The 17,343-nt window shown below is 37.0% G+C and overlaps 1 protein-coding gene across 2 annotated transcripts in view; it reads left to right on the plus strand.

Moving 5' to 3' along the window:
* dctn1b (dynactin 1b) overlaps positions 1-17,122 on the plus strand; it is a 39,646-nt gene extending 22,524 nt beyond the window's left edge. For both annotated transcript variants that reach the window (XM_059353575.1, XM_059353574.1), the window contains 20 exons: positions 445-523; positions 1,396-1,555; positions 1,788-1,892; positions 3,488-3,679; positions 3,768-3,884; positions 4,119-4,271; positions 4,512-4,672; positions 5,062-5,230; positions 5,576-5,644; positions 5,963-6,175; positions 6,329-6,490; positions 8,693-8,824; positions 8,902-9,030; positions 10,158-10,300; positions 10,405-10,571; positions 12,048-12,175; positions 12,414-12,600; positions 13,755-13,828; positions 13,968-14,057; positions 14,888-17,122. In XM_059353575.1, the coding sequence (XP_059209558.1) occupies positions 445-523; positions 1,396-1,555; positions 1,788-1,892; positions 3,488-3,679; positions 3,768-3,884; positions 4,119-4,271; positions 4,512-4,672; positions 5,062-5,230; positions 5,576-5,644; positions 5,963-6,175; positions 6,329-6,490; positions 8,693-8,824; positions 8,902-9,030; positions 10,158-10,300; positions 10,405-10,571; positions 12,048-12,175; positions 12,414-12,600; positions 13,755-13,828; positions 13,968-14,057; positions 14,888-15,025 (2,768 nt within the window). In that variant the 3' untranslated portion in view covers positions 15,026-17,122. The remainder of the gene's footprint in view (positions 1-444; positions 524-1,395; positions 1,556-1,787; positions 1,893-3,487; positions 3,680-3,767; positions 3,885-4,118; positions 4,272-4,511; positions 4,673-5,061; positions 5,231-5,575; positions 5,645-5,962; positions 6,176-6,328; positions 6,491-8,692; positions 8,825-8,901; positions 9,031-10,157; positions 10,301-10,404; positions 10,572-12,047; positions 12,176-12,413; positions 12,601-13,754; positions 13,829-13,967; positions 14,058-14,887) is intronic.
* Positions 17,123-17,343: the final 221 nt, after the last annotated feature.

Below are 17,343 nucleotides of genomic sequence, written 5' to 3' on the forward strand. Positions count from 1 at the left end.
AAACTTCAAGGTTGTATAAAATATGGATGAGTTATTCCTGTGTTCTCAGGTAGACCCTGAAAAGAGAGTTAGCCTTCAACGTGATTAGACTGTTGAAATACTGATCAGTGGACTCTGAATGCAGGAGGCTGATTTATCGATTGCAGAATTTTCTTTGTCCTGGAAAGTTCTTGTTATTTACAGCTGCAGTAAGTGGAGCTGACCATGATCAGAGCCAACTGAAAGGAAGCCATTTGTTTAATTAAAACCTGTCATTTTCTCTTTTGGCAGTAACATGCAGCAACATCAATTTTCTTATGGTGTCATTTAGTGGCATAAATTAGAAGTTGTTCTTGATGTTTTTTAAACCTCTGCAGGAAAAGGCTGTGTGTTATAATATTATAAACCACTGGATTCTGTGGAGCTCAGTTGTGTTTTTTTTATTTTTTTTTGTGGTTTTCACAGGTTCGGATGGCGCTGCGTCCAGTTACCATGTGAAGCAGCTAGAGGAGCAGAACGGCAGACTGAAGGAAGCACTCGTCAGGTGGGTGTGCTGCAGACCTGACACCAAGTCATAAGTCTTTGCACTCAAGTCTCAACTCAAGTCCCAAGTCTTAAACTTTAAGTTTCAAATCCTAAACAAGTCATAATGTGCTCTTCCCCAATTTTAATGACATTTTAACAAAATAAGTAATAATATATTAAATTATGACACTTTCATTGCATATAGCAAGTATTTTTATAGTTTTAAGTATTTTCATGACATCAAGGTTCAATTTCAAGTTAAGTCATAAGCCTTTAGTGTTAAAGTCCGAGTCAAGTCACAAGTCTTTTTTGTTTTTGCCAAGATGAGTCTAAAATTATCAAAGTTGTGAATTGAATCCAAATCATGTGGCTCGAGTTCAGTTGTGTGCTGACACACTGCAGAGATGATGTCATTTTACTTCATTAAAATTGGCAATAAAAAGAGATGAGGAATTATAAGAGAGAAGTCAAAGAAATCCAACAAATCCAGATCTTTTGTTAAATAAGATTTTACTTACCCAAAGAACAGTTTTGATGTTTTAAGCGCTTGTAATACTTTTCTCTGTATGATTTTAAATCAAGTTGTGTGTTGTCTTTTCCAAGTTCAAACTAAAAGAACATTTGCAGGACAGACCTCTGCTGAGGCCATGTTCCAGTCCTCTATTATGTGCAAATCTGCAAGTGCAACCACTAAATATTTCAGAATATATTTCCAGAAGAATTAGAATTCTTTCAAAATATTGCGGAGAGCTAAATTTGTGAATTGTGCTATTGGGCTTTATAAATGAAATGAACCTGACTTTACTAGGAGGTTATGTAAGATCCCCAGTGTTTGATGAGGAAAATAAGGTTGGATTCAGATGTTGATGGTGTGTTTTTGTTGTGTGTCAGGATGCGCGACCTGTCCTCGTCAGAGAAGCAGGAACACGTGAAGTTGCAGAAGCAGATGGAGAAGAAAAACGTGGAGCTGGATTCTTTGAGGTGCCAGAAAGAAAAGCTGCAGGAGGAGATGACCGTGGCAGAAAAGACGATCGACGAGCTCAAGGAGCAGGTCGGTGTTTTTATCAGATAAACTTCTGAGCTGCTGCAGCGACATAGATCTGCAGGCCTCCAGAATCTTTACTGACTTAGTCTATGTTTCACCTTTAAGATGAGATATTTATTTTTCTATTAAACTTATTGTAATGTGAATTTTCAAAGCTACTATTTACAAGGTTATTAAATATTAATGGTCCAAGTTCAAAAGAGACATATTATATTTTAATTTTTTATGTTTTCTTCAGGTGGATGCAGCTTTGGGGGCGGAGGAGATGGTGGAGATGCTGACGGAGAGGAACCTGGACCTGGAGGAGAAAGTCAGGGAGATGAGAGAGACAGTCACTGACCTGGTGAGTAAAAATCATCCATTTTATTGAGTTTCATTTAATTTAATCTAATATAAAATTAAAACTAACGACAGGAGACTCGTGCATTTCCCACTGGCTTGTTTTCCTGCTCAGCATCTCTGTGTGTATTTTTAGGACTATAGGAGGTCAGAGAAAATTAAAGTGCCACAGTTTGCTGACTCATTTCATTACCGATATGGACCCAAGCCATTATTATGTACGTGCTGCCCTCTGGTGTTTGTTATCGCTGCAGTCATTGTTGAATTAGTCCACCTATGATTCATTGACCTCCATCACAATGCATTTAGAAGAAACCTGACCGATCCGTAATTGTACCGGGTAAAAATAATCACTTTCAGTTTGAGTTTTAATGATAATGGCTTCTTTAAAACCATTATTTTGGTTTATTTTTTGTTTCTAAAAAAGAAACTTGACAATCCTGGAAAATTTGTGCCCATTGTGGCTTAGATAGTATGTAAAAACAAGAATGATGATGAATGAGGCTCATATCAGGCTTATTTGTGTGTATGTTTAGTTTGTGTGAATTCAACGATGAGGTGGAGAGTTTTTAACGTGTTTGTCATGCGGACAGTTTATATTTCCACTTGTTTCTACTTTGTACTGCATCTTCTTGCACAACAGTTTTCCTTCAGGATACAAAAAGTTCTCTAGTATCTTGATATCATCAAATGATCTGAACTGAATAATCTGAATGAATCAATTCAGATAGGCTTTTGCAGAAAATAATCTATACAAAATGAAAAACTAAGTACATCTAGAAGAAGGATTATTTTGTGGCAAGAGATTTGTGTGCAATAAACAAAAGAGCAGCAGCTACAAAATTAATACAGAATTTGTAGAAAACAAGAAATGTAATCGTTAGAAATTCCAATAGTGGTTTCACAGTAAGACACTGACCGCATTTTATAATAACTTTATTTATATAGCACCTTTCAAAAACGAGTTACAAGGTGCTGTACAACAGAAATAAAAACATATCAAATATAATTAACTGACAACAACGAAATAAAAGCACAAAAAGAAATGACATTGGACTTAAAAACATTAAAATCACCATTTACAACAAGGTTATCATACAACAATAATAAAAGGAAATTTAGAGAAGGCCAATCGATAAAAGTGAGTCTTTAGAAGAGATTTACAAGAAGACCTTTTGTAATGATGCGGGACCTTGGGACCAGTAGCAAAGCTGTGTCGGCGGATCTCAGGCAGCATTCAGGCTTGTAGGGTAAAAGCATGTCATGGATATAGACAGGAGCCTGACCATTCAGGCTTTAAAAACGAGTAATAAAATCTTAAAATAAATTCTAAAACGCACAGGCAGCCAGTGGAGGGCAGCAAGGGTTGGAGAGATGTGGTCACTTCTCTTTGTACCTGTTAAAAGCCTCACAGCAGCGTTTTGTATTAGTTGAATCCTACGGATGTTTCCCTTGCTGATCCCAGAGTACAGGGCATTACAGTAGTCTAATCTTGAAGAGATAAAAGCATGGACAACCTTCTCCAGGTCGGTGGAAGAGAGGAAAGAACAAATTCTTGTTAGCTGTCTCAGCTGCCCCATTTTTGTCTCCACCCTTCAGGAAGCCATAAATGAGATGAACGATGAGCTGCAGGAGAACGCCAGAGAGACGGAGCTGGAGCTGAGGGAGATGTTGGACCTGGGCGGCGCCAGAGTCCGAGAGGCCGAGAAACGTGTTGAAGCTGCACAGGAGACTGTAGCTGATTACCAGCAGACCATCAAGAAATACCGGGAACTCACAGCTCACCTGCAGGTACAGACGTAGCTCTTTTTTTTCTTTGATCATACACATTTTTATCTTGAGATCGGTCCTGATTCATTCGTCCTCTGTGTTTCTGCAGGAGGTGAACAGAGAGCTCACCAGCCAGCAGGAAGCGTCCGCAGAGCTGCAGCAGCAGCCGCCCGCAGAGATGTTTGATTTCAAGATTAAGTTTGCAGAGACGAAGGCCTACGCCAAGGTCAGAGACAATAAGTGCTCTTTGTTCTGAATAATAAGTAGTTCTCAGCGGTGTGATAACGTTAAATGTGATTCAGTATCGGCCCGAATGTCCTTTTTTCACCTCTCTCTTGCTTTTCTTTGGGTTTAGAGGATGAAATTTTAAAGCTTTAACCCCTAAAGTTATTAAAGTTTTAAACCTGTCAAATGCACAATATAAATGATGTCTAAGTTGTTTTTCTTGTGTGTGTTTCAGGCCATTGAGATGGAGCTGAGGAAGATGGAGGTGGGTCAGGCCAACAGACACGTTTCTCTTCTGACCTCCTTCATGCCCGAGTCCTTCCTTCGTCACGGCGGAGACCACGACTGCATCCTGGTGCTGCTGCTGATCCCCAGACTCATCTGCAAGGTAAACACCACAGTTTACTGATTTAACTGCACTATTAAAGTATTATAGTATCTATTAAAGTGAATCCAGGTGCTTAAAAAAACCGACCATCAAACCCACACAGTAAAGAGAAGATATCAATAAACTGAAGGTCTTTTAAGCTGAGAGATGCCTCAGATATGGATTGTTCTCTAGGGGCTGCAGAACTTAACTTTTTCTGCAAGATGTTAAACGGTTTAATCTCTCTCTGTGTGTCTGCAGGCCGAGCTCATCAGCAAACAGGCCCAGGAGAAGTTTGACTTGAACGAGAACTGCGTGGAGCGAGCCGGGCTGAGGGGAGGCGTCGGGGAGCAGCTGAGCTTTGCTGGCGGTTTGGTTTACTCGCTCAGTCTGCTGCAGGCCACACTGCATAAATACGAGCAGTACGTTTCACCTAAAGATAGTCTAAACACTGAGAAATGACTGACAAACTTGTCTCTGATTTGTTTGCATTTGCTTTTGTATTTTATCTTAATTTGTAAACTCAATTGCATCACAGTCTTCTGTTTTTAGGAACATGCACCACAAAACTTCATCTTCAGCTTATTTTTGTTTGTCTCAGTGCTTCCAATAATTAATGTTTTAGGTTGCTACCAAAAGCTTAAGTTTTAATGAACAAAATGTATTTGATATATTTGTTATTAAAACCACACAACCTCAAATTAAGCAAAAAATTCATGAATGCATGTATTTAACTGAAAATGTAGTTTAATTTCTAAAAATGCATTGACAAATTGTTACATGTATATGAAGGCACCTTGGTGTGTTTCAGGGCTCTGGCTCAATGCAGTGTGGACGTCTATAAGAAGATCGGGTCTTTATATCCGGAGATGAGTGTCCACGAGCGATCTCTGGATTTCCTCATCGACCTGCTGCACAAAGACCAGCTGGACGAGACCGTCAACGTGGAGCCGCTCACCAAGGCCATTAAATACTATCAGGTACACACACACTGGTATATGATTACTTCATTTAAATTTATATGAGGAGAGGAGACATGTACAGTATATACAGGTGTGTCAAAAAGTATGTTTATTATGGAAATGTTGGCCTATGAAAAGTATGTCCATCAATACTTGGTTGGGGCTATTTGACTTGAATGACTGGAAATTGACTTTTCCATCATATTCTAATGTATTGAGATGCACCTGTAATATGAAGGTCCACGTCTCAAAAAACAAAAACAATTGCAAAATTGTGTTGAATTATGTTATTAAGCTCGCATCAAATGCAGAAACTATGGACACAAACAAGCCACATAACACTGCATGTGAATTTACTTTCAGCACCTGTACAGCATCCACCTGGCAGATCAGAACGAGGACTGCACCATGCAGCTGGCTGATCACATCAGAGTGAGTACAACGTCACCAACAGGCTGCGAGGAACCAGTGCAGAGTTAAACATAGACCCATATTCCATCTTATCCATTCGAAGAGTCTGAAACCATCTCACACTTTGATATATTGTTGTAAATGTGTTTCTTCCTGGTTTATTGTCTTTTGATTCCCACATTGTCCAAGATTTATTGAGACGGAGTCATCATATTTCCTAACCTGAAGATCGTGAATTTGAATGTTTCTTCTTCTTTTGTGTGTTAATAAGATTATGAATATGATGAAAAACATTTGTCAGCACCAGTTGAGCATCCAGCCTGTTGTGTCCGTGTGCAGTTTACCCAGAGTGCCTTGGACTGTATGGCGGTGGAGGTCGGTCGTCTGCGGGCGTTCCTGCATGCGGGTCAGGAGAAGGCCGACCTCGCCGTGCTGCTGAAGGACCTGGAGACGTCCTGCAGCGACATCCGACAATTTTGCAAGAAGATTCGGCGCAGGATGCCGGGAACCGACGCGCCGGGCATCCCATCAGCACTCAACTTCGGCCCACAGGTAAAGGCTTACATTACTGCATTCATTTATAATCCTATTTTAGTTAAGTTTATTTAATTATTAACTTAAAGAGATGTTAATTTCCAACAATTGTAGATTAATTGTTTGAAAATGTTGTTGGAATAACGAGTTGTGTTGACCTTTGACCCGCAGGTGTGCGACACCCTGTCAGACTGCAGGAAACACCTGACCTGGGTGGTGGCGGTGCTGCAGGAAGTGGCGGCCGCTGGAGCTCAGATGATGTCGCCTCTCGGTGAACAGGAGGGACTGTCCGCCGTCAAACTGGAGGATGTGGCGTTCAAAGCAGGAGAGCAGGTAAAAAACAAATACTTCAGTTTATCTATGTTGGAAGCAGCTCAAGATAACTCTGACCATACAGAGCAAATACAGGGCTAATAACTCCCACATACTTTATCGCACATTCAAAAACCTTATATCCACGCGTTTACTGAGTTGTGCTGAATCTCGTGATATAGGCGACGCCCATTTTCGCCTAGAGTTTTTTTTTCCGCAAATTCGCGAAATGTCGTAAACCTACTTTTTCGAACTCCTAGGCAATTTCATCGTTTTGCATCAAACTTTGCACACAGTATCCATGGACCCTCATAACAAAAGGTTATTAAAATAATTTTGATAACCCAAAGGATACTCAAGTTATTAAATAACAACTTCCTGCAGGTGGCGCTATTATCAACACAAAACACGAAGTGTTGCATATCTCCACATTGGTGTGTCTAAATGACATGAAACTCAAAATCCTACTTCCCCATGAGCCCCTGAGGCTCTGTGCAACATTTTGGCCGATGACCACTAGGTGGCGCTCTTTCAATTGAAGTATTTTATATCTCCAAATCAGTTGGTCGGATTAACACCAAACTTATTTATACTGTATACTTATTGTCAATGCCCTCCTGAGGATAACCCTTGAAGATTTTATTGATCTGCCCCTAGGTGGCGCTCTGGTGGCAGTCTAATTTAATATTTGGCACTGTGCCCAGACCATAAGACTTAAGGTAATCCTCATACAGTTAGAAGAGGCAGGTAGCAATGGTGGAAAGTAACTATGTACATTTACTCAAGTACTGGACAATTTTGAGGTACTTTTATGTACATTTTATGTAACTTTATACTTCTACTCCACTACATTTTGAGGCAAATATTGTACTTTTTACTCCTCTACATTTAGCTGAGAGCTTAAGTTACTTTTCAGGTCAAGATTGAAAATGAAAAACATTATACATTTAAAATGATTACCCATTTTTATAAATTAAACCACTTAAAAGTTTATTAGGTAGTTAAAATGAGCGGAGTGGAGTCATTTCACATTGTGGTATTAGTACTTTTACTGAAGTAAAGGATCTGAATACTTCTTCCACCACTGTCCTTTTTACTTCTTTACTTTTTTTTAAACTTTTTATTTTAACAATAAAAAAAAAAAATCTACTTTTTTTTAAACTTTTTTTTTAAACTTTATTTTTTATCAAATTTTTTTGTAATTTTTTTTGTGAAACTTGTTTTTTAACTTTTCTTTTTTAAATTAAAAATGTTTTTTTTTTTTTTTACTTTTTAAAAAAAAATTTTAGTACTGCGCAATGCGCATGCGCGACCCCCCGCTGTTTACTGCGCAGACTGGTGGCAGTCTAATTTCATATTTGGTACCGTGGCCACACTACAACACTTAAGGCAATGAAATTCATAGGGGTGGTATAGACTGGCCCCTGTAACGCACACACCCCGACGGCAGCATGCCCCGACACGTGTGTACTGCGAGGGCCTGTTCAGTACTGCTTGCAGTCCTAGTTATTATTAAAATGTGTTAATCAAAATGTAATAGTTAAATCTCTATAATTTAATTAATCAATAAATAAATTGACACATTAAATAAATCAATCTTCTTATTATCTTTTTTAAAGGCTTCTACAGACTCACAACCTCAGGAGCAAACAGCAACAGGCAAACTTTTTTTTTAAACAAGGAAAACAAAATGAATGAAATAAATACCACATTCGTTCTCTTAAATTAAGAATTTTTTTTTTACTAATTTACAGTAAAAATAACCAAGTGAAGTTTCAGAAAAATGACAAAAAAAACTATATATATATATATATATATATATATATATATATAGATATTACTGTGAAAAGAACATACACTCCATGACACATGCTACACCCTTCCACCAAGATTTAAGAAAATCTGGTTAGTAGTTTTCTGTTATCCTTATGAAAAACAAACAAACAAATTGGAAACATAACCATCTTGGTAAAGGCAATAAAGGCCGCCAAGAACTGAAAAATTAAATTAAGTCAATTCAGTAAATCTTTAGTGTCTCTAGAGGGCAATTCTGGTGCTCAGAAACAGAAAACATGGATACTGTGTATATGATAAAAACCCAAAAACGAACATTATAGAACAAAAACAACAACAAGCAGCAGTAAAAATGAACTTTAGCTGTAACAGACCCAGAGTCACACATCTGACTTCTCCGGTTATTGACAAGCAAACCATTATTTTCAGATTTACGGATCCCAGGGCGCCAACCCCTACGAGTGTCTGAGGCAGTCCTGTGGCATCGTCATCGCCACCATGAACAAGATGGCCACCGCCATGCAGGAGGGAGAATATGACTCCGAGAGGCCTCAGAACAAGGTGAAGCTGCTTTTCAGCTGCTTATGGATTTATTTATGTCAGCAGGATCAGATTTATACTGTTTTTTTCCCCATCAGAACCCACCACCTGTGGATCTGAGGGCGGAGGCTCTGCGAGCTGAAATCACCGACGCTGAAGGTCTGGGGATGAAGCTGGAGGACCGAGAGACGGTCATCAAAGAGCTGAAGAAGTCGCTCAAGATTAAGGTGAGTAAAATATCAAACACTGACGGCTGAAGGGGCGTGTCACTTTTAGAGAAGAGCTCACATTTTTAATAACCTTCTGACATAATTGGCACATTAACCCATTGACGCCTGAAACGCCTGTAAAACCTCTGGGCGATTTTAAAATAAGCCCCTAAAACCTGAAGTTTTTCTGGAAATTCAACAGAAGTGCCAACGCCTCTACTAAATAATAGATTTTTCAGCCTCTATAGCAGATAGAAATGAAATTCAAAAAGTATTTGAGAGCTTATACAAATACTACAAAACGACGTATCCGCTTTCCAGGCTTCAATGGGTTAATCAATAACTTTTTTTTATTGCATGAAACCTTTTGTTTTATGAGCGTATTTTTAAAGTCCTATACAAAAAAAAAACACAGATACAGTGTCTATCTAGACACAATATTAATATACTGCACAAACCCCATGTGTTTGATACGGCAGAGCCCCATGCTAAGCACTCACAAGAACATATAATATAATAATTTATATAATAAATTCACAAATGAATGTGACACAAATCTCAGAAAGAGAAACACAAAATATTAAATTAATTTAATTTAAACATGTATTTAATGAAAATGAATACATTAATAAATAAATAAATAAATAAAAATACATGGGTAGTAGGAAAAACATACAAAACTAAAATACAATGTAAAGGATACAAATAAATAAAGTACATTATATATAATACAGTATGGGGTCAGCAGTACAAAACCGTAATACCATCTTTTTTTAAATACATGTTAAAAAATGTTGCTATAGATCATACATTCTCTGAGCACAGCTTCTTGTAAAATTTTCTATAACGTCAAATAATGTATAAGATCTTTCTTTAATCCATGTTTTTTTTTCAATTTCTTGTTCATTTTAATGCCTGGTACAAATAAAGGTACATTTGTTTGGACAAATATAACGATAAACTATTATGAGCTATTTTTGTTGTTCATTTAAGAGCTGGTATCTAGCCATTTTCCATGGTTTTCTTGAAAATAACTAAAATCATTATCAAAAAAAGACCATGTAAAACCTTGATAATAGCATGTCGTGTTTCTATTTAAACTTCATCAGCAAACTGTGTCACGATACCCGTTTGTGTGTTTTCAGGGAGAGGAGCTGAGCGAGGCGAGCGTCCGTCTCAGTCTGCTGGAGAAGAAACTGGACAGTTCGTCCAAAGACGCAGACGAGCGCGTCGAAAAGATTCAGACTCGACTGGACGAGGCGCAGACTCTGCTGAAGAAGAAAGAAAAGTAAAAACGAACAGCCTCTGACTTAAGACTCAGACAGGAAGTGGTGTTCTGTAACAGATGTCTGCAGCCGTGTGATGTTGTCCTCCTGTCTGTCCTCTCTGCAGGGAGTTCGAGGAGACAATGGACGCTCTGCAGGCCGACATCGACCAGCTGGAGGCGGAGAAGGCCGAGCTGAAGCAGCGAATCAACAGCCAGTCGAAGATGACCATCGACGGGCTCAGAGGAACCGGCCCGTCGGGAATCGCTTCCATCGTCACGGGAGTCGCAGGAGGTGAGACCAACATGTCTTATAACAGTGCTGTTAATAGCAGTTATCTTTATTCAACCAGACTAAAAATCAATCCTGAGAAGAAACATCGTTTTTTTGACCCTTGTCTGGTTATTTATCATCATTTTAACTTTAACCCAGTGACCTCATCTTTGTCTTCACTTTACCTTTTCTTCTTAATCTCTTAATTTATCTTCTGCAGAGGAACAAAAAGGTATCTACCTGCTTGTACTGGCATCTGTTGGTGATCCTGCATGCTAAAGTTTTAACTGTGCATGTTTTGATGGGTGTAAAATAGTACATGCATGTTTTATTCAGGGTATCTGCAGCTCTGCAAGCTTATTACAAAACACTGAATTCAGTTCCCACAAAAGGCATTAAAGTATTGAAAAGAGATCATCATCATATTTTATCCAATGTTTTTGTATCTGATTGCAGTCTTCTGGGAGATGTTACAGGTGCTTGTGTCAATTGTGAAGAACTGAAATAAGGGATATAATTATAAATAACACTAGGCCGTATTTTCCCGACTAGTATTCTATCCTGCTCTCATACTGGATGGTTTGATTGTTAAAGGGCATTAAATTGTATTCTGAGTGGTATTAAAGGTCTTAAATGTAGCTGTTTGAACCCTGGTACTAAACCTTTAAGACTGACTGAAGTTTTATGTGTATATTTTATCTATTAATTTGATATTCATCCCATAAATCTGCATTTTCTGGCATGTTTTTTTTATTTTGCACATTAATAAGACAAAAAGGAAAGGATAAAGAAATAACAACAAAAGGAAGGTGCAAGGTAGTGACAAGAAACCCAACAGAGCTTATACAGGGCGTCTACCTATATTAAAATTCACAAGTTAAATTAAAATCAAGTAACTATGAAATAGAAATAATAATAATAATTACACATAAAAATAAAGCAAAATTATGCTAATATTAAAAGTAAAATAAAACAAAAAGTAAAAGCACTCTCTCCGTGTGATGTCATACAATATTTGATTGTGAGTGATTTAATGTTGCAGCTGGATGCGGTGGAGTCATGTCTGACAACTTTTAGACAGTCAGATTGTTAAATCTGTAACAATGCAAACTGTTTTATCATAATCTTGGCACAGGATTAGTTTGTAAAATCTTAATTTTACAAAGTAGTGCTTCATTTATAATAATTAAAAATGCAAAGTAGTTGGTAGCAACAGCTGTTGGATAAATGTAGTAGTATAAAAAGCTCTAAAATGTAATGATCCTGAATTATAAAGTCACATCAAATGGCAATCCAGTGTGCTAAAGTATGCATGCTTAAAATGTAATATGTGGCAGCTTGTTTGTTTAATGATTTTTTTTTATTTAAACTGACAATAAAAAGGCAGAAAACCATTTTATTTTATGTTCATTGAATGCAAATATTCAGAAATCACTGTCAGATAAATGAGGGTTTAGGTACAGTCCGGTGTTGTTAACATGAACCTGCTCTCCACAGCGAACATGATGTCCGGCGTCGGTTCAGGTTCAGGTGTCCAGGTGATCGACTCTCCTCTGCTGACTCAGCAGATCGAAGCTCAGAGACTCTGCATCAAACACCTGAAGAACGACAACAACAGACTGAAGGTACGCACCAACTCTGCAAGATTCTCCCAGTTTATGTTAACATTTAAAATGATTATTTTGCCATTTCTTTAAATTAATCAAGAATGTTTTCAACCTTAGAGATCGTTCTAGGGTCTACAACTTGTCCTCCACCATGCTCATCATTTACAGTCTCAGGCACATTTCATCCTCAGTCACAGAGGATGCCTTTTGCAGCATTTACATCTGGAGTTATCATGTCTACATTTTTTCCTCACAGGCTGAGAAGATGCGTGCTCAGCTCGCCTCTCTGCCTCCGCTTCATGTGACCAAACTTCCGTCCAGAGACGGAGGTCGTCCTGAAGTGCTCTCTAGCGCCCTCTACCGCAAGACCGACCAGCTCCTGGAGACTCTGCTGCAAATGAGTGCCAACGTCAAGGTGGTGGACATCACTGGGAAATCTCCAGGTACGTGAGTATGGCGTAAAGCAAGTGTGGTCGTGTCTGCAAAAATCCTATTTTTTCTTTTCATTTACATTCAAAATACAGAATATACAGAATACAGGAAAAAAGAGGTGATGTTAATTGTTGAATGTTCATGAGTCATAAAAAAATGTCATAGTAAAGTCACACAATTTCATAAACATGTCATATCATAGTATGTCATTACAGTTTTATAAGAAATAACGGTATAGTATGGGGTGAAATTTTCATGAAAAAAGGTCATAGTTGAAACGAGTATGTTGAAAAATGTCAAAAAAGGTCATTCTTAAAAATGGCCCAAAATGCTAAAAGCTAATGCTGTCAATCAATTAAAATATAAAATCGCGATTAATCGCATGATTGTCCATAATTAACTCCCGATTAATCACAAGTTATTCACACGTTTTTTTTATCTGTTCTAAATGTACCTTAACAGGATATTGCTTTATGCAAATGTATGTTTAATATTATTGCAACCATCCAAAAGAATGACAAATACTGTCCAGGGATTATATGGGATATATTATGGGATGTCCAAAATTGAGACAAAATGAAAAAGTCATACTATAGTATTTCGATTTTTGGCAAAAAATAGTAAAATGCATAAAATGACTTTATTATAGTCAGTTGATACATATTAGAGCATAGTTTGTCAATAAATGACAATTTATACTATGTGATAAAATGGAAGAAAATGCCACTGTTTGTCCAAAAATGTCTAAAAATGCTTATATGATCATTTTAATAGTATACAATCTTGTCAAAAATCATGAAAAAAAACCCACAAATATTACCTTTTTCATGTTAAAAAAACATTTTTGATATACTATTCTATGACTTTTTTAAACGCAGTGGCATGTCATAGTACACTATGCCAAAAAAGTAAATAAAAATTGACAGTATATTGTGAAAAGGGTTTAAAATTCATGGTACACACAGCAAAAGTGATGGTATACAGTGACTTTTCATTGACATTCTATACTATATCAAAAAAAAATTAAAAAGTCATAGTATGCTTTTGCAAAAAAAAATCCCCAAAAAGCATAACAATTTCAAAAAAGTTTGATTGTTCAGCAGTGCTTCATAGAAAGTAGAATGCTCTTTTTTTTATATAACAATGTGTTTTATTTGTCCTGCAGTGACACCTGGTGCTCAGCTCCTGGAACAGACAGCCAGATTACAGTCTCTGAGTGACACTCTGGGCAGACTGAAGGTAACCACCCACTGATAAACAAACTAAAAAAATCTACAGAAATGATGTAAAACATTCAATCAAACAGCGCTAAAGAGAAAACCACCACCTTTAAAATACACAACTTACAGTTAAAATCTCCATGTTTCCTCTCTGTCAGGATGAAGTGGCGGAGCACGTGGTCCACCAGCAGCCTGGAGCTCGAGTCACGTCTGACTTTGCAACGTTCCCGTCGACCTCGTTTGTAAAGGTACGAGTTAGAAACAAACTGTCACTCAGAGCTCATAACTTATTTCACTTGAACATTTTGGTAAGTATACAAATACATTATTCAGTCAGCAAATATTAAACCGTTTTATGCCTCACTAAAGTGTTTCAAATTGATGTTTCCAGAAATTTGTTTCTTCTAGAAAACCCAAACTTTTCTACATTTAGCCAGTCGAAACCAACTTTTACACTTTTTATTTTATTAAGTACAGAGACTGAATACAGTTGCTATTTAACTTCAGACAAGTTGTCCAACATATGCCCTACTTTATTTTTTAAAAATATGTAGCTTTGTCCACCTGCTATTTTGTTTTCTTTCTTTCTTTTTTAAGAAAGCATAGGTAGATATGTAAAAAAAAGAAGAAAAAAAAAGAACACCATGTTATGGGAAGTCCAAAAATTGGACAAAAAGACAGTATGTCGATTTTTTTTTTTGTTAAAAATGGTTACATTTTAAAATGCCAAAAAACAACTTTATTATAGTCTGTTGATACATATTAGAGCATACTTTGTTCATAAATGACAGAAAAAAACACCATATTATGGGATGTCCAAAGTTTGGACAAAAAAAAAAGTCATACTATATAGCATGTCGATTTTTGTCAAAAATGGTTAAATTTTAAAATGCCAAAAAAAACGCTTTATCATAGTCTGTTGATACATATTAGAACATAACTTGTCCATAAATTACAGAAAAACACCATATTATGGGAAGTCCAAAAATTGGACAAAAAAAAAGTCACAGTCACAAAATAAATGAAGGGAGGCGAAGTGAAAAGGATCTAACCACACTGAACCTTTTTCTGTGTTTAGGCGAAAGAGGAGAAGCAGGGCGACACGGTGCTGGTGGGTCGGGTCATGGTGCCGTGTTCCCGCGGCCAGGAGCAGGTCCACCGCCTCGTCCTCTCACAGACTCAGCTGCAGAGAGTTCACAGTCTGCTGCGGACCTAAAGTCCACCTGAGAATCTGCCTGCTGCACCAATACACCACCACCACCACCCAATATCAGCTTGGCAGCCTGGTTTTCCACTCCAGGGCCAAACAAGTCAAACCAGGAGGTATTTAAGATTGCAACCTGCAGAAAATGATCTGCGACAGTCAGGGCTGCAGTTTGAGACCAGTCACATCTCAAGATCACTTCACTTCAGTAAATTCAATTAGTCAATTATAATTATATATATAATTACTGATGCTTTAATGTAGCAGCTGTTAAAAGTGGGACTAAATTTAAGCTATAATTCTAATTTGTTAGTAGATTATTAAAACTAAATATAATCAACTAAGTAACTTCATCTGTCAGACAAATGTAGTCGAGTAAAAACTACAACATTTAAAAAGTATAAAGTGAAAATATAAAGTTGCATGAGATGGAAATACTAGAGTTAATGTAGTTAAGTTCCACCACTATGCACATGACAGTAAGATGAATATATTTGGGTTTTGGACAGTTGTTTTATCAGCATAAATAAATCTGTAGATGATTCGTTAAACAATCAAAATAGTCACTACTTTAAGGCCTAATCGCAGTAGTTGTTAGAACACATTTATTTTGTTCCTAAAAACTGAGTAAATTGTTGTGTAAGAATAGTTATTGGACTCAAATGAAATTAACTCTTTGAAGTGACCTGCTGCTCTCTGCTGCAGCCCTTTTACTTAATAACAGGATGAGACGATCTCCATCCTCATATCTGACACGTTTACATTTTGTTTTATTGCCAGAGGAAGTAGAGATACTTGTAACTGCATGCTGCCTGTTCTCCAATTTCTTTGTTCCATAGAATATTTATCACACTCCTGTTTGTCCCTGGTGTGGAACCTGCAGTGTTGTTTATGAGGCCAGAACATGACTGAATGTCGCTCCACGTTTCTATGTTGCACTGTTGAAGCTACGCAGTATTAGAAGGATCATGACTGTGTTTTTAATCAGGTGTCACTGTTGTGTGCTCCATTTTTATAACTTAACTGTTTAAAGGGAAGGAACAATTATGTGATTTAGAAATGATACTTAAAAAAAAAATTTGTCCATTTAAAGTAGCGGATATTTTACTGTGGTTTTGATCAAAGAGACTTTTTTGCACATTTAACAAGTCCTGAGTGAGCGGAGGAACCACAGAGGAGAGAGAAATCCTGCACATTCGTTTTACTTGGATGCAACTTCTTTTCACTGACGGTCTGATTCTAAAGACCAAATCGTTTGAGAGCAAACTACAGAATGTGTTGAGGATTTTGTATTTTCCTCTGTGGTTTGATTGAAAGCTTGTGGACTGCACAGAAAAAAGAAGCTAATTAACCTCAAGGCATTTACTGTGTAAAACGCAGAGAAAATTCTTTTGCAGATTTTTCATGTTTATTTAAAAACTAAGATGAAGCATTTTATGGTTTAAATTATTTAGTATTTATTACACTTGTGGTGTAAATTCCAGTAAGTTGTTACCGTCAAATTTTACATGCTCGGTTTAAATGACACGCTGGTTATATTGGTGAAGTTACTGAATTACAAAAATCCAGAAATGTGTGTTTGCATTACCTTTTGTTCTGCTGAGAGTCCTTTTGCTGTTTCAAACTTTGTCCGAGCCTTAAACCTGCAGAGAGCCTTGTGGTAAAGAGCGGTCACCTGCCTTATGTTTGATTTGTTTTCAGACCAAACTCTGTTTGAAGCAAAACTACATCTTTGCCAAAGAATCTTTGTTTCTCTTCATATTTGCCATGGTTGATTTTTTTTTTTTTTTTTTTTTAAAGGTTTTATTTTAAGTTAATTAATCCATGCTAATTATTTTATTTAACCATTTGTTAGGTTATTTATGTTCTCATTGTATTGTCATGACTTGAAGTTTTGATTTATGATTATTTTAATTGATGGGCATAGTGCATCTACGTACATAAGGGTAGTTTAAGAGGGGAAAATGCGGACATTTCTTATTTAGTCATGATGTTATTTATCTGTGCAGCTGATGTACTGGTTCTGCAGCTTGTCTAACTTGTCTTATCCCTCGTGTGGCTTCTTGCTCTTGCACAACAGATAACTGATCAATAAAGACATTAAAGCCAGTGTATCTTTATCAGCATTCACTGTATCAATCAAATCTGGTTTATTTTCACATTAAAAACACATTCTCAAGCTTTAACCAATTTAAACATTCCACTGGTCTGCAAGTAGGAAACAATTTAAATATTCATCCAATGAGTAGAATTCTACTTCTCTACATAATTTTGCAAACATTTTCTAAATTTTCTAAAAAATCTGGTAGCAAATAAATACACTTTTTTTA

This window comes from Centropristis striata, chromosome 16 (assembly GCF_030273125.1).
Source record: "Centropristis striata isolate RG_2023a ecotype Rhode Island chromosome 16, C.striata_1.0, whole genome shotgun sequence".
Lineage (NCBI taxonomy): Eukaryota > Metazoa > Chordata > Actinopteri > Perciformes > Serranidae > Centropristis > Centropristis striata.